The 25,333-nt window shown below is 58.5% G+C and overlaps 9 protein-coding genes across 9 annotated transcripts; 4 read left to right on the top strand and 5 right to left on the bottom strand.

Annotated features, from left to right (window-relative positions):
• The first annotated feature begins 145 nt into the window (after nt 1-145).
• JDV02_007118 (uncharacterized protein) lies at nt 146-1,588 on the top strand. Its single transcript, XM_047988582.1, has 2 exons — nt 146-579; nt 656-1,588. Exons 1-2 carry the CDS (start codon nt 295-297, stop codon nt 1,550-1,552), a joined length of 1,182 nt encoding a protein of 393 aa, XP_047844580.1. The 5' UTR covers nt 146-294; the 3' UTR covers nt 1,553-1,588.
• Nucleotides 1,589-1,599: 11 nt separating this feature from the next.
• On the bottom strand, nt 1,600-3,816 carry JDV02_007117 (uncharacterized protein). The gene is made up of 2 exons (XM_047988581.1): nt 1,909-3,816; nt 1,600-1,838 (listed from the first exon to the last, which is right to left on the bottom strand). The coding sequence occupies exons 1-2, from the start codon at nt 2,720-2,722 to the stop codon at nt 1,744-1,746; spliced, it is 909 nt and encodes a 302-aa protein (XP_047844579.1). The 5' UTR covers nt 2,723-3,816; the 3' UTR covers nt 1,600-1,743.
• Nucleotides 3,817-3,970: 154 nt separating this feature from the next.
• On the top strand, nt 3,971-7,192 carry JDV02_007116 (uncharacterized protein). The gene is made up of 3 exons (XM_047988580.1): nt 3,971-4,115; nt 4,203-4,441; nt 4,500-7,192. The coding sequence occupies exon 3, from the start codon at nt 4,525-4,527 to the stop codon at nt 7,084-7,086; it is 2,562 nt and encodes an 853-aa protein (XP_047844578.1). The 5' UTR covers nt 3,971-4,115; nt 4,203-4,441; nt 4,500-4,524; the 3' UTR covers nt 7,087-7,192.
• On the bottom strand, nt 7,168-8,494 carry EMP24 (p24 complex component). The gene is made up of 3 exons (XM_047988579.1): nt 8,177-8,494; nt 7,859-8,066; nt 7,168-7,795 (listed from the first exon to the last, which is right to left on the bottom strand). Exons 1-3 carry the CDS (start codon nt 8,375-8,377, stop codon nt 7,590-7,592), a joined length of 615 nt encoding a protein of 204 aa, XP_047844577.1. The 5' UTR covers nt 8,378-8,494; the 3' UTR covers nt 7,168-7,589.
• Nucleotides 8,495-10,439: 1,945 nt separating this feature from the next.
• On the top strand, nt 10,440-11,316 carry ARF1 (Arf GTPase arf1; the record flags this gene model as incomplete). Its single annotated transcript, XM_047988578.1, has 4 exons — nt 10,440-10,587; nt 10,713-10,957; nt 11,066-11,131; nt 11,224-11,316. The coding sequence occupies 4 exons, from the start codon at nt 10,440-10,442 to the stop codon at nt 11,314-11,316; spliced, it is 552 nt and encodes a 183-aa protein (XP_047844576.1).
• A 905-nt stretch (nt 11,317-12,221) lies between these two features.
• HSP78 (chaperone ATPase hsp78) lies at nt 12,222-15,004 on the bottom strand. The gene has a single exon (XM_047988577.1). The coding sequence runs from the start codon at nt 14,850-14,852 to the stop codon at nt 12,489-12,491; it is 2,364 nt and encodes a 787-aa protein (XP_047844575.1). The 5' UTR covers nt 14,853-15,004; the 3' UTR covers nt 12,222-12,488.
• A 184-nt stretch (nt 15,005-15,188) lies between these two features.
• RPL6 (60S ribosomal protein L6) lies at nt 15,189-16,722 on the top strand. Its single transcript, XM_047988576.1, has 3 exons — nt 15,189-15,420; nt 15,792-16,127; nt 16,220-16,722. The coding sequence occupies exons 1-3, from the start codon at nt 15,307-15,309 to the stop codon at nt 16,370-16,372; spliced, it is 603 nt and encodes a 200-aa protein (XP_047844574.1). The 5' UTR covers nt 15,189-15,306; the 3' UTR covers nt 16,373-16,722.
• A 91-nt stretch (nt 16,723-16,813) lies between these two features.
• On the bottom strand, nt 16,814-19,875 carry JDV02_007111 (Dipeptidyl-peptidase III). Its single transcript, XM_047988575.1, has 4 exons — nt 19,724-19,875; nt 19,019-19,388; nt 17,730-18,952; nt 16,814-17,667 (listed from the first exon to the last, which is right to left on the bottom strand). The coding sequence occupies exons 2-4, from the start codon at nt 19,282-19,284 to the stop codon at nt 16,895-16,897; spliced, it is 2,262 nt and encodes a 753-aa protein (XP_047844573.1). The 5' UTR covers nt 19,285-19,388; nt 19,724-19,875; the 3' UTR covers nt 16,814-16,894.
• A 1,545-nt stretch (nt 19,876-21,420) lies between these two features.
• On the bottom strand, nt 21,421-22,421 carry JDV02_007110 (uncharacterized protein; the record flags this gene model as incomplete). Its single annotated transcript, XM_047988574.1, has 2 exons — nt 21,421-22,257; nt 22,308-22,421. The coding sequence occupies 2 exons, from the start codon at nt 22,419-22,421 to the stop codon at nt 21,421-21,423; spliced, it is 951 nt and encodes a 316-aa protein (XP_047844572.1).
• Nucleotides 22,422-25,333: the final 2,912 nt, after the last annotated feature.

The raw sequence follows: 25,333 nt of genomic DNA, 5'->3' as shown, positions 1-25,333 counted from the left end.
GTTGCTTGGGCAATGCTTCATGGTAGCTGCGAGCGGTATGAAACCTATATCTTAGCTGCCTGGTCCCTGATAGTGGGCCCAGCCTGTGGTGCGGCGTAAAGGTAATTGGAAACCTTCAATTTCGCAGGGCGACCACCTTTCCTCACCAAAAGTTACCTTGCCACCTTTTCTCTCACAGCGTCTTCTCTTTTGTTCTTTCTGCGCTTCTCGCACCGCACGCACGACGTGCTCCTCTTTCAAATCACTACCTCGGGTCGCTCGCGCGCGCAAACGGAGACCCCCTCCCGCGCCGCAATGGACCCTCCATTCCCCAAGAATCCGGAGGAGTTCGACGCGGACGAGCGCATCTCCTTCTCCAAGCTCGACAGCAAGTTCATCGCCGTGCACGACGACGGCACCGAATTCGAGTTCGACGCGGAGCTGAAGGAGTGGATCCCGACGGGGGACGACGACCTCGACGATGAGCCCCTCGATGCCGAGGACTATGGCGGAGTGACGGCCCCTGCGACCGCGGCGGCAGATAGCCACGGGGCAGGGGCGCAGAAGCGAAAGGCTGACACGGCGGAGGAAGCGTCCGAGGTAGGCAAATTCACCGATCCGTACGGCGCTCAGCCAGCACCAGCACAGCAGCGGGGACTAATCAAGCCGTCTGAAGGGAACCGAGACGTCGAGGAGTGCGCCCCCGGCCAAGAAGAGCAAGGGCAAGGCCCCCCCGAAGCCAAAGGAAAACACGGCCGTCTACGTGACGGGCCTGCCGGCCGACGCGACCGTCGACGAGATCCACGAGCTCTTCTCCCGAAAGTGCGGCATCATTGCCGAGGAAATCGACAGCGGCGCCCCGCGGATCAAGCTGTACACGGACGACGCCGGAAACTTCAAGGGCGATGCGCTCGTCGTCTTCTTCAAGCCGCAGAGCGTCAGGATGGCCCTCACGCTACTCGACGACTCCGACTTCCGCGTCCTCCCCAGCGGCCAGGGCGAGGGCCGCATCCGCGTGCAGGAGGCCGACTCGAGCTACAAAAGGGTGAAGCACAACCCGGAGGAGAGTGGCACGTCGACGCCGGCCAGCCAGCCCGGCGCGAGGCGGTCTGCGCAGGGCGGCGGCGGCGGCGGCGACCGGCAAAAGGTCATTAGGAAGACGCAGAAGCTCGACGCCAAGCTCGCGGATTGGAGCGACGAAGAGGACGAGAGGTTTGCGGCGGTGGCCGCGGAGGCGGCGGCTGTCGTGCCGAAGGGGCGCAAGAAGGTGATACTCCGCCAGATGTTCCGCATCTTCGAGCTGGAGGAGGACCCGGCTAGCGTCCTGGAGATCAAAGAGGACATTCGCGACGAGTGCTCCAAGCTGGGGACGGTCACCAGCGTCGTGCTCTACGATCAGGAGCCAGAGGGCATCGTCACGGTCAAGTTTAAAGAACCTGAGGGGGCTCTGCGCTGCGTGGAGCTCATGGACGGACGGAACTTTGATCAGCGCATCGTCAGGGCGGAGATCGCAACGGGTAAGGAGAAGTTCAGAAAGAGCGCCGGCGGGAAGGATGACGACGACTCGGACTAGGCGCCGGCGGCGGCGGTAGCGAGCCGCCTCCTCGCCAAGATGCGATGGTGTACAACATGGAATGTATATTAATTGCTCAGATACCCCAGGCTATCGTGGCATAGACCTACTAACGAATAGCTACCAGTTTCGGACAAATGCAGACTTGAAACCGATTCCTCCTGTAAAGCGCCCCTCTTTTGATAGCAACGTCATTTAGACAAGGCGTCGAGGTCTACGCGCTCGGCGAGGGTATACCAGATGGCCGCCTCGACAATCTTGTACGTGATTTGCAGCTCATGCTCATCTACGTCGGTCAGCAGGAAAATCTACCTTCAGTGTGCCTCAGTGTGCCGTCGGTTGGAGTGCAGTCTTACTTCGAGGAGCGTACACCATGACGAAGTTGGGAGACACAGGCATCTGCAGCAGCCAGCCCTTGCGTGCCAGCGGGTGCCTCTGGCCCCAGCCCTTGCTCAGCAGCTCCCTGATGTCGTCGGGGTGCAGACACATGTGCATCGAGTGGTCCGAGTCGTGAACGTGGCAGATCTCGCCCTGGCAGTTCGTCTGCAGCGGATGCCTCGCGAAGAGGGCCAGCCCGTGCTTCTCGAGGCACGACCGCTCCGTCCCGAACTTGAGCGGGCTGTGCGCGCTGAGCCGCTCCATGGCCCGCCGCAGCGATAGGTAGCAGGACTGAGATCCGTGTTGGTCCACCTGCCGCTGGGGCGCGATGCCCGCCACAAGCGGCCGCGGCCCGGCCCGATACGGGAGCCGCTGCCGGCTGAGGATGCCCTCCCCAGGGACGCCGGAGGGGTCTGGGTTGGGCGCAGAATAGGGATCTCGGAGGGCCCACAGCCGCAGCCAGGTGATGCGCAAGTAGCCCTGGAATGTGGATGGCGTGCCACCGGGGCCGAGGTTGATAAAGTTTTGATAGTCGTTGTGAACTGCGAGGAGGAGAGGCACGATGCTGACGAGGATCTGAACGGGGTGCGAGCCGAGGAAGTGGATGAGCAGGACGAGGGAGAGAGCTATGGTGAAGATTGAGGTGCCGTCGAGGGTTACGGACATGGGGCGCTGCTGGAAACCGCACGAAGCCCGAAGGCCGGGCTCCTCGAGCTCGCCGCGAAGCTCGTACTTTAGCATCGAGGCGGCGTCACCCAACGTTCTGGTTTCGGTCGCTGCGAGAGTAGTCATCGTCGGGGATGAGATGAGGTTGCCTCAAAGATCGGCGAGGATACATAGAGTGTTGATGATATAAAGTGATTCGCCCCCAGACCGACTCTAACAAGTCCATGCAAGAGCTGACCTTGAGAGGCTCTCTTCTCTTTGAGTATACACAACAACAGTCTACAATCGAATAGCTGCAGTCCGGAGAGACATCGGGATATAAGTAGTTTTGAGAGAAAGAGGAGTAAGGCAGAGCGGCCCTCGGGAGGAGGACGCAGGGTTCACGACTACATGGCTTGGTGCTGCAGCGGAATGGGCACCTGATCGACTGACTACGGACCACGTCTTGGGCTGTGTTCAATCCGGGGATCGTACAAATACATCACCTTGCGCATGATAGGCTAACTAAATGGCTTGCGACGGCCCGTCGAGCCATTGGAGAATGCGAGAGTCGTCTGTCTCCACGCAGCACAACAGGTAGCGGAAGGCCAAAGATGTGTCTGCGTCCTTCGTACAGGTGCAAAGGGGAATTAGTTGGCAGGCGGGTCACCGTCGGTCACACCCAGCGTCAAGCCCCATGACGTTGGGCTGAGGTAGCGGGTGTTGGGACGTCAGCTCTTGGGAGCGCTAGCGGATGATTCGAGGCGTGGCTGGGCGGGGTTGCTTTCGAACAGAGGCTGAGACGGTGTGGCTATCGGCGCGGAAGGTCGGTGGGCAGCGACAAGCGAGACCGATGTGCCGCTGGGTTCGAGCCCAGCGACTGATGCCCCAAAGATCAACGTTGAAGAAGGGCTTGCGTCCTGAGAGGTGGTCAGCAGAGCAAACTCGAGACAAACGGTGCGTCGGGGCGCTGGTCCTATTTAGTGCTGCCAATGACGGAGGCGGACTGCAGCCAAATTATCTGTGACCTCATGGGCAATGGCTCAACCTTGCTTCTTCGTGATTTTGGACTCTCCGATCGTGTCATGCCTAGTTTTCTTTTCTTTCACGTTCTGGACCGGAGGCCGTTGATGCAGCCGGCGCCCTGCGTGGCAAAGCCTGGTAGACGTGGGTACGTAGCGCGGGCCGCCACGGTGCGTGCATGTTGCTTGCGGAGAGGAGAGACTCGTGAATTGAAAGGGAATGCTGAAGAATCAACGGGAGGCCAAGCCGTTGCCAGGCAGAGAGGGTGCTGAGTGAGAGACGAGACCCCGTGATCTCCATGTGGGGTGATGTTACTTGGTTGATGGAAGGCACAATGCTCAATGGCAGGAGCGGTCTCGCCGCAGCTTCCCAAGTTGTAATTCGATTTTTATCTTTCCTCGAAACGCACGCTATGCGCGAACCAGGTTCAGTCTAGGATCATCCCAAGCAAAAAGGCGATGGCAGGCAATGCGTAATGTCAATTCTGCTTGCATCTGTTCGTGCATAAAATCCACTGGTGAGGATTACACGGCCTGACGCCCGCGTATTGATTGCATGGGGGGTCCGTTGCCCCGCAACCAAGGAGGCCTGACAACACCAACAGGACTGGCCCTCGCCGCAGGCGCTGACGCAAGCAAGCAGCGGACATCTCGACAATTTCCACACGAAATCATTCTCCTTTGCTGCAAAACCGAGCGAAACCCTCAATCTCTACTGTTTGCCATCGTCAATTTAGCTCTTCGAAACTCGCAGCCGCGTTCCGGCAGGCACGTGGGCCACCACCTTCCACATCCTCTAAAGTCGACAGCAACATTCCTTACAAGGCCCTGGGACGAGAAAACGGTGAGCACATTCCATTCGCTTCTTGTGCCGGACAGTTGGGCTGAGGCTCAAAATGCAGTTGTGGAACAAAGAGACGGCCCGCCATGGGTCTTCTTTCGAACCCGCTCCGGCGGCCCCAGGAGCAGCGTCTGCCGCTCTACCGCAGGACCGACTCGCCGACGAAGGAGCGATACTCCAACGACAGCTACTTTTCCTCAGATGACGACTCGGAGAGTTCATACTCCCCCTCTTCACCGTACTCATCAGGAAATGCCTCCGATGCTGCTCCAAACCGATCGCTCCTTCGGCCAAAGCGGCTGCGGCCAGCCCCCAAGCGGAAACCCGCGAGCGTCTATCCCTATCGACTGCCGACCAAAGTCACCCGGTATATTTGCTTTGGCATTGCTGGAGTAATTCTCCTAATGATATTCAGCCTCATCCGAGCTAGCCAAGTCGAGAACTGGAAGGTAGCAAACGGCAAAATTAACAAGGCACCGCCACCTCCACCCGTCTGGGAAACGTTCCCATTCCTGGAGAGATACTATGGAGGAGTAAGAACGCTGAAGCCTTTCCGGGAGAGCAAGCCAGAGTATCCGCGACCTAATGAGCCGCTGGCGTTGGCTCGGCCCGGCGAAGAGAGCGCCGTCGACGTTCCCGAAACGGAGAGTCGTGACGATTCCGCGCGGAGGGACGTCCCTACCAGCAAGGCTTGGACGGAATACCCGAATCGGAGCAAAGAATCCGATATGAAAGAATGCTTCATCGACACTGCTGGCAAGGTCCGCCCACCGATGTTGCGCTACTACCAAGGTCGACCACTCGGCTTCCCTGAGAGCGTCGCTGGGTCCTATGATGTCTTGAAACTCCCCGAAGACATCTGCTTTGAGAGATTTGGTCGCTATGGGCCTTACGGCTTCGGATACTCAACAAGGACCGGTGGCTTGGGTACCGGGGAGCACGGTGAGAGCGAAGGATCCGACAATGTTTGGAGCCAGAGTCCCCGCGTGGACTATCGCGAGGTCGATTGGGCCACGGTGCAACGCCAGTGCTTCAAGAACAACGCTGCGCGATTTAAGGAGCTCCCTGAAAAAACACCACATCCTCATGGATTTTACATTGGCAATAGCGACTCAAGCGCTCCTCTGCGGAGAGATGCTCCCGCCAACAACAGCACCGCACAGGAGACGCAATTCACCAAAAGCGGCAAGGGGGAGAAGACAGAAGGGGTCACCAGCGAGAAGAAGGCGAGAACGGCAGTTGTGGTGCGATGCTGGGACGAATATCTCTTTCGAGAGGACGACATTGCCAACCTGCGCTCCATGATCGCAGAGCTGTCGCTAGGTTCTGGTGGAAGATATGACGTCCACCTTCTCGTGCAGGTGCGAAATGACGCCCATCATCCGATTTGGGCAGATCATGAGGCGTACGAGCAAAGAATACGCGATAGCATCCCGAAAGAGTTCCGAGGACTCGTCACGTTATGGACCGAGACACAGATGCTGTCGCTGTACCAGGGAATCTACGACCTCTGGAGCCGCGGACCGGAGCTTCCGGTGCATGGAGTCTACCGTGGCTTGTCTATGGCGATGCAGTATTTTGCCTATATGCACCCAGAGTATGATTACTTCTGGCAGTGGGAGATGGACATCCGCTACACTGGCAACTACTACGACTTCGTCACCAAGCTTGAAGACTGGGCCAAGGCGCAGCCCCGGAAGGGTCTGTGGGAACGCAGCTCCAGGTTCTACTTTCCCACGATTCACGGCTCCTGGGAAGACTTTTCTCAAATGTCGCGCGTTCAAAGCGAAATGGGCGTCGTCGGGTCTGACAATGTCTGGAGGAAGATGCCCGGCGTGAAGAACCCCGAGGACGCCGCCAAAGTCAAGGGGAAGCCTGTTTGGGGTCCGGTCCGGCCGTCTGATCAGAATGACTGGTTTGATGTGGAGCAAGATCCTGTGCCCCAAACGCCATATGAGGGAGATCGCTACCAGTGGGGTGTCGGAGAAGAGGCTGATTACATCTCGCTGAATCCCATCTTCGACCCTGACGAGACGACGTGGAAGCTCAAAGATGACATCACGGGCTTCAACAGGTCGCATCCCATGCCGCCGCGGCGTGCGTCCATCATCACCACATCACGCATGTCTCGTCGCCTCCTAATGACAATGCATCGCATGACGGCCTACAAGAAGCAATTCGCCTTTCCCGAGATGTGGCCGGCGACAGTGGCTCTGCAGCACGGTTACAAGGCCGTGTATGCACCGCACCCAATGTACGTGGACAGGAGGTGGCCAGTTGATTTCATGGCACAGACGTACAATGGCGGCCATGATGGCACGGCGGGCGGCTCGCGAACGAGCGTCTACGGCGAGCGCGAGCACAACATGCAGGGGCTGAGTTGGTTTTACAATTCTGGCTTCGCGCCCAACCTATACCGCCGCTGGCTTGGCCTCAAGGTCAACAACGATGGTGGCGATGAGTTCGAGAGAACGGAGGATCAGAGCAAGCAAGGCGGCTCCGGACCAAGCAGCATGCCTGGTGGCGAAGGGCGGATGTGCCTGCCGCCCATGCTGCTACATCCTGTCAAAGATGTGGAGCTGCCAGTCGAGGTTGCTCCGGCTCAGGGCGCGGAAGATGCTGTGCCTGAGTCGGACCCTACTGCGTAAATATGGCGTTCTATGGTTCAACTGCCTTTGTGTATCGAGACATTGCTGGGAGTTGGCACGGCGTTGGATGTACATATTACTCGCACTGAATTTGAATAATTGGGACTCGTAAAGTCAGCCCTCGAGCCTTGTGTCAGATGTAGAGACATGGTGAGAGTCGTTCAGTTTTGGGTGAGATCAGGCTGGCCCATCATTCGGCGTCAATGTGCCTCGTACCAATTACAGGAGCCGACCACGGTTCTATCATATTACCACATGCTAGCCACACAATGCCTCCTTTGTTCTTTTGGTCATCAAAATTCTCGAGACCCGTCCCGAGCCGTTGCGCCAGAAATGTGCGACCCTCGCAAACCCGCTGGTGCATCAGACAAACAGCAACTCGCACACATGCGCGTCTCCAGCCTGTTTGTCCGCGGAGCCCGCCGAGGGAAGCCGTGCCGCTTCCCCTCCGTCGTCGCCACGCGGCAAGCCTGGTAAAATTCGAAGAGAAGATGCAGAGCCGCTTAGACGACCCGCTTGACCTCGAAGAAGCGCCGCAGCCACCAGACCTGGAACAGGGACTCTCCAATGACGACACCAATGACAAACAGGTTCCACCACTTGACGCGGGCATTGGTGCTCTCGGCGGTGTTGCGGTGAGTGCGCTCGCGGACGACAATGTAAGACTGCTCGTCCTTGACTTGGGCGAGGAGGTCGGTCAGACGGCGGACTAGAATAACTGTGTTAGCTCCTTCTGCCAGAGGCTCGGGCCGGGCAGGCATCCTTAGTGTACCTTCGGACTCGATGGGATCGGAGGGCATGTCAGACTCGCTGACATAGACGATGCCGTGGACGTTGAATGACACCTCCTTGCTGTTGGCACCCCAGTGCTGGTTGCCGAAGCAGTACGTGAACTTTCCATCGGTTTTGGCGACGATGGAGTGGTCGCCGTTGGAGACGGTCTTCTCGTTGACCTCATAACCACCTGAGGGGTTGACAATCTGTCCGTTTCAAGCTCCACGTCAGTCGACCACATGCCAGGCCGCAGGCTACCATCCATCGCCTCGTGACGATGCTGCCTGCCTAGGTGGGATGTGTGAATCATTCATACCCAAAAGTCAATGTCGAGGTTCCCCGCGCTGCCAAACTCGCGATCGCCGACCTGGAAGGTAACGGTCATCTTGTCGTCGCGGTGCAGGTTCTCGTGGAAGCACTCGAGGCCGTGGGCGGGCAGGACGATGTTGTGCGCCGAGGCGACCTGGAAGGCCAGGGCCGCGGCGAGGAGCGACCTCGCTGCCGTGAGCAGATGCATGGCTGCAGAGAGGGTTGGGCAGTCGTTGAAGGGGTGACCTGCACGCGCGTGTCCCCGTGGCGAGACGAGAGCTGGGCGGGCGTGGAAGCTGTGCAGAGGGAGCTGGGCTGGGCAACGTCCAAAGCTGGGACGGATTCGCGAATTGACACCTTTTCGCAACGAGCACCGCGAAACGCTGGCAGCGAGTGGGTACGATGGTCCAGGTACCGCCACCGCGCGAATCTGCCGGGACGCAACCTTGGCGGAAGTACTTGGCGAAGACACACTGCACGTCCCGTCCACAGCGGGCTCCAGTGGACCCAGCAGAGGTCCCCACCCCCTGAGAGATGGAGCCTCGGGCGGGTCTGCCGTGGATTAACCGTAGGGAGGCTCACGCGAGGGGAATGTACTTGGGATGTACTGTTCGATGCGGTATTCGGGGTGGGAGCTCAGGGCACGCAACAGACATTGATCAAGTCTCCAGTAGGTACTACCCACAAGGCCCAGGCATGTGCGCGCCCGACAACGGCAACCCCCCAAGACACTAACCCGCCCGAGTCAGGGGTGGCGCAGTGAGGTGGGCTGGCGAACAGCGTGTGCGTGCGCGGGAGGTCACAAAGTTGCCAGCTTGCAATCCAGGGGGGCGGGCACTGGGGCGGGGGGTTCGTCCACTGGCCGCTGCCCTGCCCTGCCATCTGTCCGCCTGGCGGCGATTGCACCACTCCCATGCCAATCGACTTGTGCCCACATCCAATGGATGGGTCCAAGCCAGGGCACACCTGCCAAAGCCACCCGGCGAACCTCCACTGTTTCGCTGGAGCACATCTCACATGCACTGTGATGAGTCTTGGACGGCCCCTGAGACGAGGACGCAGGGCCCCTGGCACAGCGCGTCGTGCCGAGCAGCGCGCAGCGCAGGCGCCTCAGTCAATCAGGCAGAACAGGACAGCGCAGCACAGCAGCACAGTGGAGGCTTCGCGCACGCTCGCGCACCCACCGCGCCTTCTATAGGTTCCCCAACGAAGCGCAGACAGGTCGCCTCCCCCCCCTCTTCACCCTTCCACTGTAGTTACCTCTCTCCGTAGAGTACCAATGCAGTAGTAGTAGTCGTAGTAGTAGTAGCCCGTACTAGGTACGAGCAGGCCGGGCGCCAGGGCTCGCTTCTTCACCGACCCTGTTCCAAAAATTCCACGATAGAACTCTCCCTCCTCTTCCACCCGCCATCTCGACCACCGCCAACCCACCCGCACGACGCACCATCCACCCGGCCGCCGCTGCCCTTCGATCGAACGAGTAAGTCGCGTCTTTGAACCTCTGCCATCGACCGAGTCCGTTGTGCATGCTGCCCTGCCCTTGCCGCTGGCTGCATCGTCGCCGCTGGGTCTTTTCTCACGCCCGCCGGCCTTGAACGCACGCACGCACGAACGAACGAGTTGTCTGTCACTTGCCCGCGCCGCGACGGATGGCATCGAGCCTCGCTTGCCCAGCCTCATGGACCGTGGCGGCCCACCGCGAGGCAACGATCCGAGCAAGTCCCGTCTGCATGGATGTCATGCCATTTGCTCTCGCCTCGCGTTTGCCTGAGTCGCATGGCGGCCTGCTCGTCCCGATGGCCGCCTGCTGCTGGCTGGTGACAGGCCTGGGGAGCCTGAGCCCAGCCCACCCACGCGCTGAAATGCCAGCAGCCTGGCTCGACGTCTTATCCCTGGACAAAGTGTCCTCTGTCGCAGCGCATGCCCATAAACCATCTTCAACCCTCTCTCTCTCCCCGCCCAGCACTGTCCGCAATTCAATTCAGCAGCATCTTGCCCACTCGTAATTTTTTACTTGCCCCTTTTTTCGCTTTACTATCTCTCCCCACGGGCCCCCCTCTACATCTCCCATCCGCATCGTCATAGCTCGCAGCCGACCCCCCCTCCCCTTCCGCGGCTCGGGCAGAAAAACCCCTCCCTAAACGGCTTACTTACGCGTGGCAACTAGGGACACATAACTCTTCGTCGACGTCCTCCCCTCCTCTCTTTCCGCACCTCCACCAACGCCATCCAGATTTTCGACACAGGCCTCGCCGCCGCACACCGCAATCATGGGTCTCGCGTTTTCCAAGATTTTCGACAAGCTGTGGGGGAAGAAGGAGATGAGAATCCTGATGGTCGGTCTCGATGCCGCCGGTAAAACCACGATTCTCTACAAGCTCAAGCTCGGTGAAATCGTCACGACCATTCCCACCATTGGTACGCTACCCCGTCTACCTCGTGCATCTCGGCTGTCCGCCTGCGCGCTGCTTTGTCTTCGCCGCCTTCGGTCGCGCCCTCTTCGAATCGAATTCCTGTCGGCTTGCTAACTTGCGCATCACCAGGCTTCAACGTCGAGACGGTCGAGTACAAGAACATCCAGTTCACCGTCTGGGACGTCGGTGGCCAGGACAAGATCCGCCCTCTCTGGAGGCATTACTTCCAGAACACCCAGGGCATCATCTTCGTCGTCGACAGCAACGACCGCGACCGTATCGTCGAGGCCCGTGAGGAGCTCCAGCGCATGCTCAACGAGGATGAGCTGCGCGATGCCATCCTGCTCGTCTTTGCCAACAAGCAGGATCTTCCTGTACGTATTTGATCGACGACGCCGCTGCGCTTTGCGACGAATGCTGCGCCGTCCTTCCCACCCTGCCATTTCTCGTTTGCTTCCTAGCTGACACGCGGATCCCCACAGAACGCCATGAACGCCGCCGAGATCACCGACAAGCTTGGTCTTCACAGCCTGAGACAACGCGCTTGGGTATGCCCTCCCCAGCCTCTCCACCAACCTCGCTCGCGACGCTACGCGTACGCGCTGGAAGAGGCCGAAGCTGACGCTGTTTCCCACCACAGTACATCCAGTCTACCTGCGCCACGTCTGGTGACGGTCTGTACGAGGGTCTCGAGTGGCTCGCCACCACCCTCCGTAAGGCCGGTCACCAGTAAAGAATCGAGAGAAGCTTGGATCCACTCCGCCTTCTCCTGCCTACTCCATCTTGTCACGTACGCTATTCGCATCGGTCTTGCCCAACTTCTGGGTTCGGTTGTAATTTGCAAAATTATCGGTCAACCTCCAATCGAACTTAGTCCCTTAATCGTCTTGGCGTCGGGCTGTCGACCACTCCCGCGCTCGTTTCCTGTCCCTTCGTTGTCGTCTTGGTGTTGTCGTGATGCCCCGCTCCAGTGCACAGCGGGCCCCGAAGCTTTACTCTGGATCGCGATCACGTGCCAATCTCGGCAACGTCGCTGGACCGCCACCTGGCGCTTTTCGATGTGCAACGACTTTATGCGCTGGGACGACTTGGCACACAACCTAGGCATGTCTTCTGAGTCTTTTCGGATCGTGGCTACTCGGCATCACGCGGAGGGTGCAGTCACGGTGACAGGAGTGGAGGAGAAGGAGAAGGGGTAGAGGTTGTGAGATGCGTACACAAAGGCTATGGCATTGGCTCGCGGGTGGAGTTGACTTGTTTTGGTTTTTCGTGTCTTTTGTGGCAACTGCGCTCTCTCTTCGTCTCATCTCTCATTGCGCTAGATTGGCGGAGTTGGGTTGTTCGTTCGCTGTCTAAGGCCTCCCGGCCGGGGTTGATCGTAGCGGAGTGAATGGGATGGGGGAGAATGGGAAGTGGGATAAAAATCGAGTTTGGTTTCTCTGCTCCTGCAGGCTGCCGCATCTGTGACGGGCATGTGTGTATGTCGCGAGTCTGTCCAACCTTGTATAGAAGACTGCCCGATTTGAGTCGCATCTGGTGGTGACTCAGAAGGAATATATTCGCGCACAGTCCGCAGCTGCGACTGAGCTTATCATCACAGGCGCACAAAGGCACGGTAACAATAAAGAAAAAAGAAGATTCAGACGAGTCTCGTATATTATTCAAGTTGCTCCAAGCTTGCGGGTATCAATAAGGAGCGGAGTTTGTGCATGCTAGATACACCCGTGTTTGTGCTAATGTACATGAAGATGTTCCGCGGGGTACGTGTCTGTCGTAAGAGTGCAAGAAGAATTGAATGAACCTGTAAAAGATCTCACCAACTCCGCGCGATAAACGCACATAGAGCAGCATATTCAACACCGTTGATGATACAGAAAAGGACGCGCGTGCGGGGTTCCTCAGCGCTCACTCCTCGGAAATGTTGATAACCTCGAGGCCCTCCTTGTCGTCACGGATGCGGACCTCGGCGGCTTGGCCCATCTTGAGCTGGCCGCGGATGATCTTGTCAGCGAGGCCATTACCAATCTCGTTGGTGATAAGACGGTTGAGCGGGCGGGCGCCAAACTTGGGATCGTAGCCGCGCTCGGCGAGCCAGTCCTTGACGTCGTCGGGGACGGCGAGAGTGATGCGCTTGTCGTCAAGGCGGTGCTGGAGCTCCTTGAGGCGGATGTCGACGATGTCGCGGATGGCGCTGCGGGCGAGGCGCTTGAAGACGATGAAGGAGTCGATGCGGTTGAGGAACTCGGGCGGGTACGCCTCGGCGACGACGTCCATGACAGCCTTGCGCACCGAGGGGTCGATTTCCCCGTCGGCATTCTCCTTGTACGGATGCATGTGGTTCTGCCCGACGAGTATGTCGGCCCCGAGGTTCGACGTTAGGACAATGATTGTGTTCCTGAAGTCGACCTTGTGTCCCTGCGCGTCCGTCAGGTAGCCCTCATCAAGGACCTGGAGCAGCAGGGCCGAGATGTCACGGTGCGCCTTCTCGAACTCGTCGAAGAGCAGCACCGCGTACGGCTTGCGCCGGACCGCCTCAGTGAGCTGGCCCGCGTCCTCATAGCCGACGTAGCCGGACGGAGCGCCGATGAGACGCGAGATAGTGTGCTTCTCCTGGAACTCGGACATGTCGAACCGGACGACGGCAGACTCGGTCGAGAACAGGAAGCCGGCGAGCTTCTTGCAGAGCTCCGTCTTGCCCACGCCCGTCGGGCCGAGGAAGAAGAAGGACGCCAAAGGTCGATTCTCGCCGCTCAAGCCGGCGCGCTGAAGCCGCACGGCGTCTGAAACAGCCTTAATGGCCTCATCTTGTCCCTTGACGGCTTCTCGTAGCGTGTCCTCCATGTGCACTAGCTTCTCGATGTGGCCCGACGTGAGCTTGGACACGGGTATGCCTGTGATGCGCGAAACGACGTTGGCGATATCGTCCGATGTAACTGCGTCGTGAACGAGCGCATCGTCACCTTTCTCCTGCTGGGACTCCTTATCGGACGGCAGCTTGGCTTCCAAGTCTGGGATGACGCCAAACCTGAGCTCCGAGGCGCGGCCAAAGTTGCCCACACGCTGTGCTTGCTCCAGCTCAAACCGGGCCTTGTCGAGGTCCTCTTGCACCTTCTTGACCGATTCAATCTCCGACCTCTCCTTGTCCCATCGGGCATTGAGCTCCGCTATCTCGTTGTTGTACTGTTCCAGGTCCTTTTCGAGCTTCTCGCGGCGCTCTCTGCTGGCGACATCCTTTTCTTTGCGCAAACTTTCTAGTTCAATTTGGATGGTCATGATCTTGTGGTCTAGGCGCATGATATCCTCTGGCTTGGATTCGTGCTGCAGCTTGAGGTGGCTGGCGGCTTCGTCCATCAAGTCGATAGCCTTGTCGGGGAGGAAGCGGTCTGTGATGTACCTGTTGGAGAGGGCGGCGGCGGCAACCAAGGCCCCGTCTGTAATTCGGACACCATGATGCACCTCGTATTTATCCTTGATACCTCTCAAGATACTGACGGTATCTTCGACGGAGGGTTCGCTGACAATTATGGGCTGGAAGCGCCGAGCAAGAGCGACGTCCTTTTCGATCTGCCGATACTCGGTAAGGGTGGTGGCGCCGCAGCATTGGAGCTCGCCGCGTGCCAAAGCGGGTTTCAGGAGGTTCGAGGCATCGATAGAGCCCTCAGCCTTGCCCAGGCCAAGTAGGGTGTGCAGCTCGTCGATGAAGAGGATCACCTCGCCCTCGGCCTTTTGCACCTCGTCTAGGACCTTCTTGAGGCGTTCCTCGAAGTCGCCGCGGAACTTGGCACCCGCAATGAGCGACCCGAGGTCCAGGCTTATAACTCTTTTGTTCTTTACGCTCTCGGGAACGTCGCCGCGGATGATGCGCAGGGCGAGGCCCTCGAGAATGGCCGTCTTGCCCGTTCCAGCGTTTCCGATGAGTACCGGGTTATTTTTCGTCCGTCGAGAGAGGATCTGGATCGTCCGCTGGATCTCCGCGTCTCTTCCAATCACGGGATCAAGCTTTCCGTCCCTCGCCCTGGCGGTAAGGTCGATGCCAAACTGCTCAAGAGCCGGCTTCTCTTCCTCCTCGCCAAGGTTCATTCTATGCGTGCCTCCCGGGGGGCGCGGTCGGCCATTGGCGTAGTGGCGAACCGTCAGGCTCGGAAGTAGCCGCAAAGATGGCGCGTGTGAGATTCGACCGGCCACTAGTCGTGCCACGGGCCGTGAGGATCGTGTCGTGGCCCCAGCTAGACGCTGGGCCGAGAAAACCATCTGCCTTCGGGCTTGCATGTTGGCGCACGTTTTCTAACGCGGCAGATTGCAATGATGCGAGCAAAGCAATTCAAATAGTTGCGAATTAAGCCATGCTGGGCGGGCGCGGGATTCTCGGGGGCAGATATAACTACTCGGCCGCGGCGAAGCTGTTTGGGGTGGGACGAAACCTTCAGTCTGGCAAGCTCTCGATAGCTGGGGCACTTTCTCGCACCTTCCCGAGTCTCCGGGCCCGCCGTCATCGGCCGAAGCACCAAAAGCCGGTCTAATCGATAAGCAGCGCATCGATAGGCGTCACGTGCAGTCAGCCCCATCCGCACGGGTCCGAATGCGGTATAGCGCCAGAGGGTTCACATTTTGCTCCCACAAACTCGCTAGTGGCTTTCACAAGAAATCCAACATTTCGGGCGAGCATCACCAAACGTGTCTTTCTTCCCTCCACACCCAACCAGACACAGTCGAGAGAGTCACCATGTCGGCGAAGCCCACGACCAAGAAGTTCGGGAAGTCGACCCGGGAGGTTCCCGCTCCCGCCGACAAGGCCAAGAAGTGGTACAACGCCGACGACGAGAGCGAGGCTAAGAAGGTGAGTCGCGAGGTCATGACGTGACGGCAATGCCCCTGTGGCATTTCGAGGTTCCCTGCCCTGGGAGATGGTGAGCGTGGACGAGTCTTTGGGATCGCGATCAACGCCTGGCAATGTCCGCACATGCTTTGCGACTTGGGCATCGAGAAATTGGCCCGACACGACGGCACAGACACGCTCGCCTGGCCTTATCCACCGCCCAACATGTATCGAAACAATATCACGAACATCCATCGAACGCCTGCGCCATCTAGATACGCCAATCCCCTCATAGGCTCCCAGGGCAAGACCGAGAGATGTGTCGCAGCGCATTTTTGCTGTTTTCGCGAGCCGAGTTGCTCAGGCGCATGCTAACCCGCTGCAACCAACAGGTCCGCAAGGCCATCCGCCCCTGGGCCCCTCGCCAGTCGCTCCAGCCCGGCACCGTCCTGATCGTCCTCGCCGGTCGTTTCCGTGGCAAGCGCGTCATCCTCGTTAAGGCCCTCGACCAGGGTGTCCTCCTCGTCACCGGCCCCTTCAAGATCAACGGTGTCCCCCTGCGACGGGTCAACTCCCGATACGTCATCGCCACCTCCTACAAGGTCGACGTCTCCGGCCTGGACCAGAAGAAGGTCGAGGAGGTCTCCCAGCCCAAGTACTTCACCGCCGAGAAGGCCAAGGACAAGGCTGGCGAGGAGGCTTTCTTCAAGCAGGGAGAGAAGCCCCAGGTACGTTTGTTCGAGCCTCCAGCCAGGCACTCGTGCGCCTGGCGATGAAGACGAGACGAGGGCAGTCGAGGCTAACGCAGACGCCTCCACAGAAGAAGCAGATCGCCAGCAGCCGCGCTGCTGACCAGAAGGCCATCGACAAGCCCCTGATTGCCAGCATCAAGAAGGTCGACATGCTCGCCAGCTACCTTGGCAGCTCTTTCAGCCTGCGAAAGGGCGACAAGCCCCACGAGATGAAGTGGTAGACCTGCTGTTGGTCCTTTTCCTCGCCCTATGCCAGGGAAAACGGGGAAGGTCTTTCTGCGGGGCCGCCTGGCCCATCCAAGCCAGGCGCGGGAGGGCAAGAGAAGGGGGGGTGCGGCGTCGAGCAGCGGATGTAGCATCGCGGCGATGGATTCGGCGCGGTGCGACAAACGGGTTGTAGAACGGGAAGGGTCTCCGACATGGGCTGGTTTGGCCAATTGCATTTGGAAGTTGACGGCATCGGTCACATCTTGGCGTCTGTAATCAGGTTTTACAGTCAAAAAAATCAAAACGAGCATAAATGAAAGAGTTCCGCCAGGCTTTTTTCTGGTTAGGAGCCGTGATGATGATCAAAGCAAGTCCACGCGCGCACGGCAACGACTGTCGTTGAGTATGTGACGATGAACACATGACGAGTTACATGTATTGGCGGCCTGCTCTGGTATTTCCATTTTAGACATTGTACATAGTACGCCAACCCACACAATCGCAGCCACATTTCACATGCATATTCACAGTCATCTCTACAGGTTCCTGTCCACCCAGCTCTGGATCATGCCCACCGGGGAAGCCTCGTAGTGCTTGAGGGAGACGGTGCCCGAGGCCTCGTCCAGGGCCGTGGTGGCCTGGACGAAGACCTTGCGGGGCTGCCTGTTGTCGAGGACGACCTTGCGGACCTTTGTGCCCCAGAAGTCGGGGTCGACCGTCGTCATGCCGACGTAGAAGGCGGTGCCCGTCTCGACGTCGGCCGTGGACTTGTAGACGTGCAGTTTCTGGAGGTACTTGGAGACGGCGTCGCGGCCGGCGGTGAGGATCTTGGAGCGGTCAAGCTTGATGGTCAGGTCGGAGAGGTCGTCCTTGGTGTAGTCGAGCTTGCAGAAGTCGTCGCCCGCCTCGAGGAAGCACTTGAGGATGGAGAAGCGCGCCTGGCTGTGCGCCTGACCCCACTTCTGGCTCTTGGGATCCCACATCTCGAGAGAGGCGAGACCAGCGCGGGCCATGCCGAGATACGAGGCATACAGGACGTCGCCGGCCTCGCCATCAATGTCGATGCTGCCGTCGCCGAAACCGAAGATCTCGAGGGCGGCGAACTCGCAGCTGAGGTGCATGGCGACGAGCTCCGCCCTGCACTCCTCGTAGGACGCCGCGATGCTGCCGAAAACGGAGCCCCAAGTCTGGCCAGGCTTGTACCAGGTCGTGATGGGCTTGCCGGTGACGGGACTGACGGGCAGGTTGTCCTTGTCGAAGTTGAAGACGCCGGGGGATGTCTCCTGCAAAAGCTTTCCGCAGCCGTGGCCTGGCGCGCGAGTCAGCCTCTCATATCAAGTACCCCGTTTCCCAGAGCCAGCAAGCACTCACCGGTCAACTCGTGAAGGCCGACCTGAACCTCAAAAGCAGCGTCGCGGTATTGCCGGAAGAACTTGTCATCTTCTTCGCGAATAAACGGAATCTTCTCATTGGGCGCCTTGGCGCTCATGACATTGCCGAGAGACACGTTCTTGAAACCCTCGGTCTGGCGGATGTCGTCGTAGTTGGGGATATTGATGCCAGCAGGTATGCCGGATCCGTTGAAAGTCATGACCTCGAGCGACGTAAAGTCGGGGGAGAGGAACTTGTCCTTTTCAAAGTCCTTGCCCCAAGGCAGCAGGGGAATGAGCGTGGGCGCAGAGTCGACAAGCTTCTTAAAGGCTCGTGTGCGCTCGAGGTTCACCATGGAAGCGAAGCCTTCCCACTCGCCGCGGACGCCGGCGGGGTCTCTGTAGGTCTCGACGAAGCCGATGTTGGACTCGACCATGGGCCCCTTGTCCTTGATCCAGTCACGCTGGGCGTTCTTGTACGCCTCGAGGGATCCGTTGGCGAAGGAATCCGTGTAGTTGGTGTACATCTTCTTCTGGGTCTCGTTGTCGGCGTTGTCGGCGGCCTTGGCAGTATTGTCCGCGATTGCCTTCATCTCCTTGCTGTAGTCTCCATACACGAGCTTGATTGTCTTGCCCTTCAAGAGACCGTCTTCAACCGGGAAGGACGTCTCCTTGCCGATGTCGCCGCCACTGGACGGGACAGAGGTAACCGACGAAGCAATGAGAATCTCGAAGGTGTCGGCCGCCTTGCGCAGTCTCGTGTTCTCGGGGAGCAGGCCCTTGGCCTCCATCCAGGCCGAGACAGCCTCGATCTCAGCCTTGGTGATGTCAGGCGAGTCGGGGTAGTAGTTGCTCAGATGACCGGCGTCAGGGAAGCCGAGATGCATGAGAGCCTGCTTGTCAGAGCTGAAGATGCCGCCGGCGGTCGCCTTGTAGAACTTGGTGGCCTCGGGGCTCGTAGCAGCTAGAGCAGCGAGGGACTTTTCGGCGCAGCGAGGGATGAACTTGGAGTCTCCGAAGCTCTTGTAGTTGCCCATGTTACCCAGGAACATGGCCGCGTAGTCGAGGAAGTGATCGACCTCGGCCTCTTCGACGCCGGCCTTGGCCGCCAGCGCCTTCCAGTCGCCATTGCAGGTCCTGTGGAGGGCAAGAATGAAGTCATAGATGGACTCTGCCTCGGGTGACAGCTGTCGGAGCACGATGCGGGTGCCAGCGAAGCAAGCCCTGAGATGGCGTGTCAGCGAGGGCCGTTCAACCGGGGGGGGTTCAGTTCAGCAAGGGCGCACGTACTGGCTAACAAAGTGAGCATAGCGCTTCTGCTTGTCGTTGAGAGCATCAAAGTGCTTCTCGATCTCCAGGCGGACAACCGCGGGCGGGGAGTCGGCCAGGTAGTGAGTGAGATCGGTGGCAGTCATGGCGACGGCGGTTCTGGTGAAAAATCTCTGCTGAACGGGACGAGGTCTGGCGAGCGTCTTGGTCCTGCAGGCCGCGGCGACTCTCAGGGAAGGCAGTGTTCGCAAACACAAGGCCGTCGAAGGGAGAGAGAGGAGGGACATGAGGGAGGGGGGAAGCGACGCGCAGGCGGCGTCCGACTCAAACCTCTTTTAAGCGGCGAGAGGCACCTCATGCGTCTGAGGAGGAGAAGCGCGGGGCATCCCGTCTGGGGCAGGTCAGCCCTGTGAAGGTACCTTGGCAGGACACGCGGGCACCCAAACGAGCACTGAGGCGCTGGTTGGACGCAGCCCACTGCAGGTACCTACCTAAGCAAGTTAGTTGCCGGGCCGTTGCAGGTAGGTCCACGGGCTGCTGCTATAGCAGGCAGCCCCCCTCTGCTCCTCCCCCCAACGGGAGCGCTGAGGACGGAGACGGGCGCAACAATAGGCGCAGCTCTACTGATCCAGGCTGACAGTGCGCTCGAGGCCTTCAGCGCACCAGGCCTGCATCCTCCTCGCCTTGCCATGGACGGCCGGAGTCTGGATACATTCATGTACCTACCGCGGTCGACCCAAGCGCCTGCCAGCTAGTAACGAAGCCAAGCAACGGGTCCGTGCTCGCACAAGCCAAAATGCAATAACTCGCCTTGGGCGTCGTCCAGGGCCCCGAGACTGGCCGTGGTTTGCATATTCCGGCAGGCAGGGAAAAAAAAAAGTTGGGAAAAAAATGTCTGATGCGGGCTGGCGGCGACGGCGGGCGCGGCGCGCCGACACAATGCGTAGACAATGAGGGTCTCGGCTCCAACATGTCACCTCGAAACGCCCAGTCTGGCTCACTATCATCGCTTGACGCCTCAAATTGTTCAGTGGCGGCCGGATGGCGGAGCATGAGGGGCGACCGATCCCGCGCCCTGTCGGGGTTGTAGAAGGACACAAGGGTGGGGCAAGGCCGCGTGCTATCGACAAAGTAGTTATACTAACCACCTAATAAAGTAATTTATTACTTCGTATGAACAAACGTTGGCTGTGCAGCCCGTCCGTTGACTGGCTCGCGGCTATTGATGGCAGCCGGCGCGACACTGTTGTTGGCGAACGTCCGTAGGTTAGTAATGTGCTCAGTACGTAAAGTACGAAGTAACTTTCAAGGTACCGTAGTAATAAGTAACGTTAGTACCTTAGTACGTTGTTACTGACATTGCACATGGCGCAGTGGAGGGCGGGCATGGGGGCTTGTTGATGCAATTCGTAGCCTCGCGACGGATTCCCTGTTCCTGTCCCGCCTAGCCTTAGCGAGGTGGCAAAATAACACATACGAAGTCATGTGACAGAGGCTCACGAGCGTCATGCTGCAAGGAAGAATTGGGTGATGAACCAAGTTAAGTACTGAAGGGAGTAGTTGCGCCAGCCAACAGGCAGTGGGGTTGAATAGGTACCTTAGTACCGTACCGGACACAACAATATAACTTGTTATACGGTGGTGCGCCTGGGTACTAAAGTAAGTTACCTTAGGTAAGTTACCTAAGGTAGTAGGTACCTCTAATGTGATATACCGCGAAGAACAGTTGGCACCTCTATTGCCTTATATGGCGGCGGGCGTTTTGGGAGCAGGAGCGGTGCCCCTTCCCTTCTTCAACAATCCGTCCTCCTCCACCACCAAAGACACCACCAGTCTCGTAGCAACGCCTTACCAGACATTATCGCCGTCCTTATATGGAATTGTACGTGTCTTTGTTACTTTCTGGGACTCGGATCGATTAAAGATACCATCCATTGAAGAGTAGTAGTTTGCACCTACCATACAAATACTAAAAGCATTAGGTGGTGCATTACCTACTTACAAGGCACCCGTGTCACACATTGGTCTCTCAACACCAGTGCTCACTGTACTCCCCCGTGTGCTGTACCGCATCCAAGAGTCACCAGCACAGCGTCTCTCTTTCACACAAAAGGCGGAAACCGGGGCCATTATCAATTACTTTCGGCAAAAGCCCAAGACAAAAAACGTAGGTACGTAGTTAGTCAACAAGATTAAATTGTTTTTTTAAGAGTACAAGAATGACTGCACAGCACCGAGGAGGGCAAGCCACTGTGCTGTGTCGTATGCCTTTACAAAAATGAAGTCAAGTAGCCAGAAGACGCACACCCGCGTAGGGCGTCCTCGACTGCGCGGCGTCCACCCCCCCCCCCAAAGCCATACAACAAAATGAGTGCCGATTGTGCCTTCAGCCGTCAGCTCAAGCGCTCATGACCGGGCTCGCCTTAGTACTGAACAACAGCGCTGCGGCGGCGGCGCCGCTTGCAGGATGCGGGCCCGTTGCCAGCGGCACCCTGGCCGCCCGACTTGGTGATCTCGAGGCTGCTGCTGGTGGCGATGGTGGAGAGGGAGGTGCTCAAAGCCTCCTCTACGTGGACCTTGGCGACTTGTTCCACCTTGGTCCTCGCCTGGGCCGTGCTCAAGGTGCCGTTGCTGGCCTGCTCGGCCAATTTCTTGGCCCCCTCGCTCGCGATGACGACCTTGGTCGTGCTGCTCTCCCTGAGGGTCGTTTCGATATCCGTTTTCGCAATGACCTTGTCGCCGTTGATCGTGATTAGAGTCTCCTTCTCCTGAGAAGTGGCCCGTCGCATACGGCCATTGATTAACACGCCATTCTCGGTTCTAAGACGGAAACCCATGGTCCGGTTATTGGCCTCGTAATAAACCGTTTCCACCACCACGCACTCCCCCATGAAGACCCCGCTGCTCGTCTCAACTAGTCTCTGCTCGAAGCCATTAACATAGTGGAACTCGAGGTACTTGACGCCTTCCTCCACGACGTCCTCCCCGCTGCCAGGGGTCGACGTCGCTGGGGGGGTCGATGGCGTGGAGAGCCCGTTCTTTGCCAGGAGCTGCTCGAGCTTGTCGTTGACGGCGTCATTGCTGTTGTAGTCGAATTTGTACTGCTGCCACAGTTTCAGCCCGGACTTGCCAGGAGCCGGTCCCTTCCAATCGTCTCCATCCAGGGGACGGTTTCCCGAGTCCAAGCTGGAGTAGTAGCTCCAGGTGTCCTTGAAGTTCGTCTTTGCGTGTTTCATGTTGAGGTAGTCATCCCGGACGCGCTTTTGGTAGGCCAACTCAACTTCCATTCCGCGTCCCCGGGGACGAGGACCTTCTGCGAGGCCTTGCACTGGATGCAACCCTCCTGCTTGTCGAACAAGCTGGGGTTGCCCGACTTGGTGCTGTAGACGCAGTAGTTGTACTTGACGCGGTCGTCGTCCGTCATCTCGGAGGCATCGCCCAGTGGAATGTACGCGTTGTAGCATCAGGTGGCGTGCGCTGCCTCCGCATCGCATGTGGCTTTGCATGGGTCCTTGTCGCGTCGGACGACGGCGGCCGAGGAGGCGGAGGCGGCCATAGCCGCAACAACCAGCGCCTTGAGCATATTGGGCGATTGGTATCAAGCCTCGAAGCGTGTGATTAAAAATAGATGCCGTGTGCCGATGGGGTAGCAAGAGAGAGCGTGTGTTAATGTGTGTATGTGCGGTGTACCAAGACGGGAAGAGATCGTTTTGCGAATAAAGAGCTACAGGGAACCGCGCGAAAGTTTCCTCAGACCAAAGAACAGTCAACTCTGAGCGAGAGACGTGAGGCAGAAGCTGGTGGAGACGGAACAAAAAAAGGACGACGTAAAGGGCAGCATATCACTTCCGTATTATACATGGGCCGTTCCTCCTCGGACCCCTTTTTTTGGCCTGTCTCCTTTCCCATCGTTGAGAAAAGACGGAGCCAAGAAACGCAAGCAATGGCAATGAAGATTAGATGCCCTGCATATGCAGTGACTCGCAAAAACATCGGTCACGCAAAGTTGAGAGCCAAGGCCAAGCACACGCGGTGGGCGAGATTCATGCGATGGGACCGGCGGAAAAAGTATTCCAAGCGGTTGCATAACCTCCGTCCGACCAAAGCAGCGGAGATCGGAGCTGCCGGAGAAAACAAAACCCCCCTGTCTGGGAAGTCCCGTCGTCATGCGCATACGAGCGCCGGGGCGCGGGCGGCGCAAGAGGGACGACGACACCCATCATCTTAAATCATCATCTGTCATCGTCACCGCCACCTGCGCGGGGGCCTTGCCCAGTCTGAGATGGCGGGCCATCCATCTCGGGGCTCTGTCATCCTGGTGCCCATGCGCATAATATCCCGCGAGTGCCGTCGGAACAAGGGCGGCTCGGCACTTGATACCACGTAGTATCGTGGGTATGGAGTCTATGGACAACGCAGACCACGCCTGCTGCGGAGAACCCGCTCGTGGGACTGGCGGACGGACGCGCCTCATCTGTGTGCATGGCGAGCTCATACCGGCAAGATTGCCATGTCAATGCGAGCGGTTCATATGCCTCCATGCATTCAGCACATGACTGTGCTTTTCACCAAGTATGGATGACCTCACTCTATATGCGTGCACGAGCACACGCGCGCACGATGCGCCCCTTCATGTTCTTCTTCACGTGGCCCTTCCCCCCCGGGGGTACGCACGCGCCGCGGACGTGCCCGGGACACGGCTGCTCCCCGCCTGTCATTGATTGCGAGGAGCTCTCAGGTGGCGTGCAGTACAATGGGCAATATTAATTGCTCAACGCTGTGCATTGACACATACGGTACGTACTCGTAAGGCGGGGAGTCGCATCGCGGTGGTCTTGTGCCGGGTGCGGACACGCCAAGGTCTTGGAGGAAGAAGAGACGGAGCTGATGGAAGCCCGCTGTACAAGTACTAAGTAGGTAGGCCGTGAAAAATGTGGACGGGCAGGGCGGGCCCTGGCATCCCACAAGGCCCCTCTGGCACCACGGTTGGAGTTCCAGTCCTCCGGGTCTTGTGTCGTTTTTGTTGTCATTGTTATTTGTGTTGCAACGGGAGGCACGCGTCGTCGCTCTCCTCATGGGGTCGCGTGCTAGCTAGGCCGTCATCGTTACACTACACGAAGTGCGAAGGCGTTCTACAGACTATATATTTCGCAAGATCAGAGGCGAGTCATGGTGCGAGGCGGCGTTGGAGAAGATTGCGCTTTATGTGTCACGAAAAGGGGGGTTGCCCATGATGATGATGGCCTTGATGATGATGATGATGATGATGATGATGATGATGATGATGATGATGCCGATAGTACCGACGATGGAAAGCCACTGCTATTTATGGAAGCAGAGCCCCAGCTCCAGCTCACGCGAGCGGTACCAGGCTATGCCGTGTTATGTATGGAGTAACGTCACCGTACTCTACCCTGCCAAGCTGGTATATATACAGTATACGGTGCTGCTGTACAAAGTACGTAATATTGTAATGCACTGACTGTATCCTACATATCCCCAACGTGACCAGCGGCTGGGGCTGCGGGCCCAATCGCTCGCCGCGTCAACTGACTGACCCGGTCCGGGGGGGCTGGCGGGAGACGCACGCACGCACGGCGGTCGATCGGCCGGTCGGCCGGACACGCGCCGCGGCGACACGAGGAGAGAAGAGGGGATCCGCCCCCGCCGCCCCGCCCGCCCGCCGGCGCGGGGGAAGCACGCACGCAAGGCACGGCACACGGACGGACGCAACAAAGAGAGCAAAAAAAAGCGGAGGCGAAGCAGCAAAAGGCACCTCACGGGACCGCCCCACCCCGGCCCTGACAATACCGCGAACCCCCCAACACAATAGCGGCGCACGGGGCGCTCCGCACGCCAGGGACCAAGCCAAGATGGGACGGTTTCTGCATAGGGGCAAGCTTCGAGGAGGGTGAAACGAAGAGCCCGCTTTCGCGCCTCGTGCCCCATCGCGTGTGGTCGCAAATAATAGTACTGTATAGTAGGAAATGGCAGGACGGGACAATATCGTCGTCGTCGTCGTCGTTCGTCGTTGGGGCGGATGCAGTGGGCGCAGTGGGTATACGTAGATGGGGATACGTGCAGCCATGTGCGCTGGGCAGCAGATACGATGATGGGTGGCGTTCGCGGGGGTGGTTTTGACTAGATGGATGCTGTACGGGACGTGCTCGATCCCGTGCCTGTCCTGGGGAGAGGGCCTGCCCCCGTTCGTTATAGTATGTGCAGCTGTTGTTCTCTGGTCGTTGCCGTCGTCGAATATAAGATACTCCCACCCAAGCGGTTTCCCGGCGAGCGATTTACCACACTGCATTACCACGTACATACATCCACCCATAC

Source organism: Purpureocillium takamizusanense, chromosome 6, assembly GCF_022605165.1.
Source record: "Purpureocillium takamizusanense chromosome 6, complete sequence".
Classification (NCBI taxonomy): Eukaryota; Fungi; Ascomycota; class Sordariomycetes; order Hypocreales; family Ophiocordycipitaceae; genus Purpureocillium; species Purpureocillium takamizusanense.
This window is presented reverse-complemented; position numbering and strand designations above follow the sequence as displayed.

Bases quoted from the DNA above. Each gene is read 5' to 3' on its own strand.
- JDV02_007118 (XM_047988582.1), top strand. From the start codon at position 295: ATGGACCCTCCATTCCCCAAGAATCCGGAGGAGTTCGACGCGGACGAG. The intron at 580-655 runs GTAGGCAAATTC...AGCCGTCTGAAG, and splicing joins CGGCGGAGGAAGCGTCCGAG to GGAACCGAGACGTCGAGGAG.
- JDV02_007117 (XM_047988581.1), bottom strand. From the start codon at position 2,722: ATGACTACTCTCGCAGCGACCGAAACCAGAACGTTGGGTGACGCCGCC. The intron at 1,839-1,908 runs GTAAGACTGCAC...TGACCGACGTAG, and splicing joins CATGGTGTACGCTCCTCGAA to ATGAGCATGAGCTGCAAATC.
- JDV02_007116 (XM_047988580.1), top strand. From the start codon at position 4,525: ATGGGTCTTCTTTCGAACCCGCTCCGGCGGCCCCAGGAGCAGCGTCTG.
- EMP24 (XM_047988579.1), bottom strand. From the start codon at position 8,377: ATGCATCTGCTCACGGCAGCGAGGTCGCTCCTCGCCGCGGCCCTGGCC. The intron at 8,067-8,176 runs GTATGAATGATT...TGAAACGGACAG, and splicing joins ACCTCGACATTGACTTTTGG to ATTGTCAACCCCTCAGGTGG. The intron at 7,796-7,858 runs GTACACTAAGGA...CAGTTATTCTAG, and splicing joins CGATCCCATCGAGTCCGAAG to TCCGCCGTCTGACCGACCTC.
- HSP78 (XM_047988577.1), bottom strand. From the start codon at position 14,852: ATGCAAGCCCGAAGGCAGATGGTTTTCTCGGCCCAGCGTCTAGCTGGG.
- RPL6 (XM_047988576.1), top strand. From the start codon at position 15,307: ATGTCGGCGAAGCCCACGACCAAGAAGTTCGGGAAGTCGACCCGGGAG. The intron at 15,421-15,791 runs GTGAGTCGCGAG...TGCAACCAACAG, and splicing joins ACGAGAGCGAGGCTAAGAAG to GTCCGCAAGGCCATCCGCCC. The intron at 16,128-16,219 runs GTACGTTTGTTC...ACGCCTCCACAG, and splicing joins AGCAGGGAGAGAAGCCCCAG to AAGAAGCAGATCGCCAGCAG.
- JDV02_007111 (XM_047988575.1), bottom strand. From the start codon at position 19,284: ATGTCCCTCCTCTCTCTCCCTTCGACGGCCTTGTGTTTGCGAACACTG. The intron at 18,953-19,018 runs GTACGTGCGCCC...ACGCCATCTCAG, and splicing joins TATGCTCACTTTGTTAGCCA to GGCTTGCTTCGCTGGCACCC. The intron at 17,668-17,729 runs GTGAGTGCTTGC...CTCGCGCGCCAG, and splicing joins CGGCCTTCACGAGTTGACCG to GCCACGGCTGCGGAAAGCTT.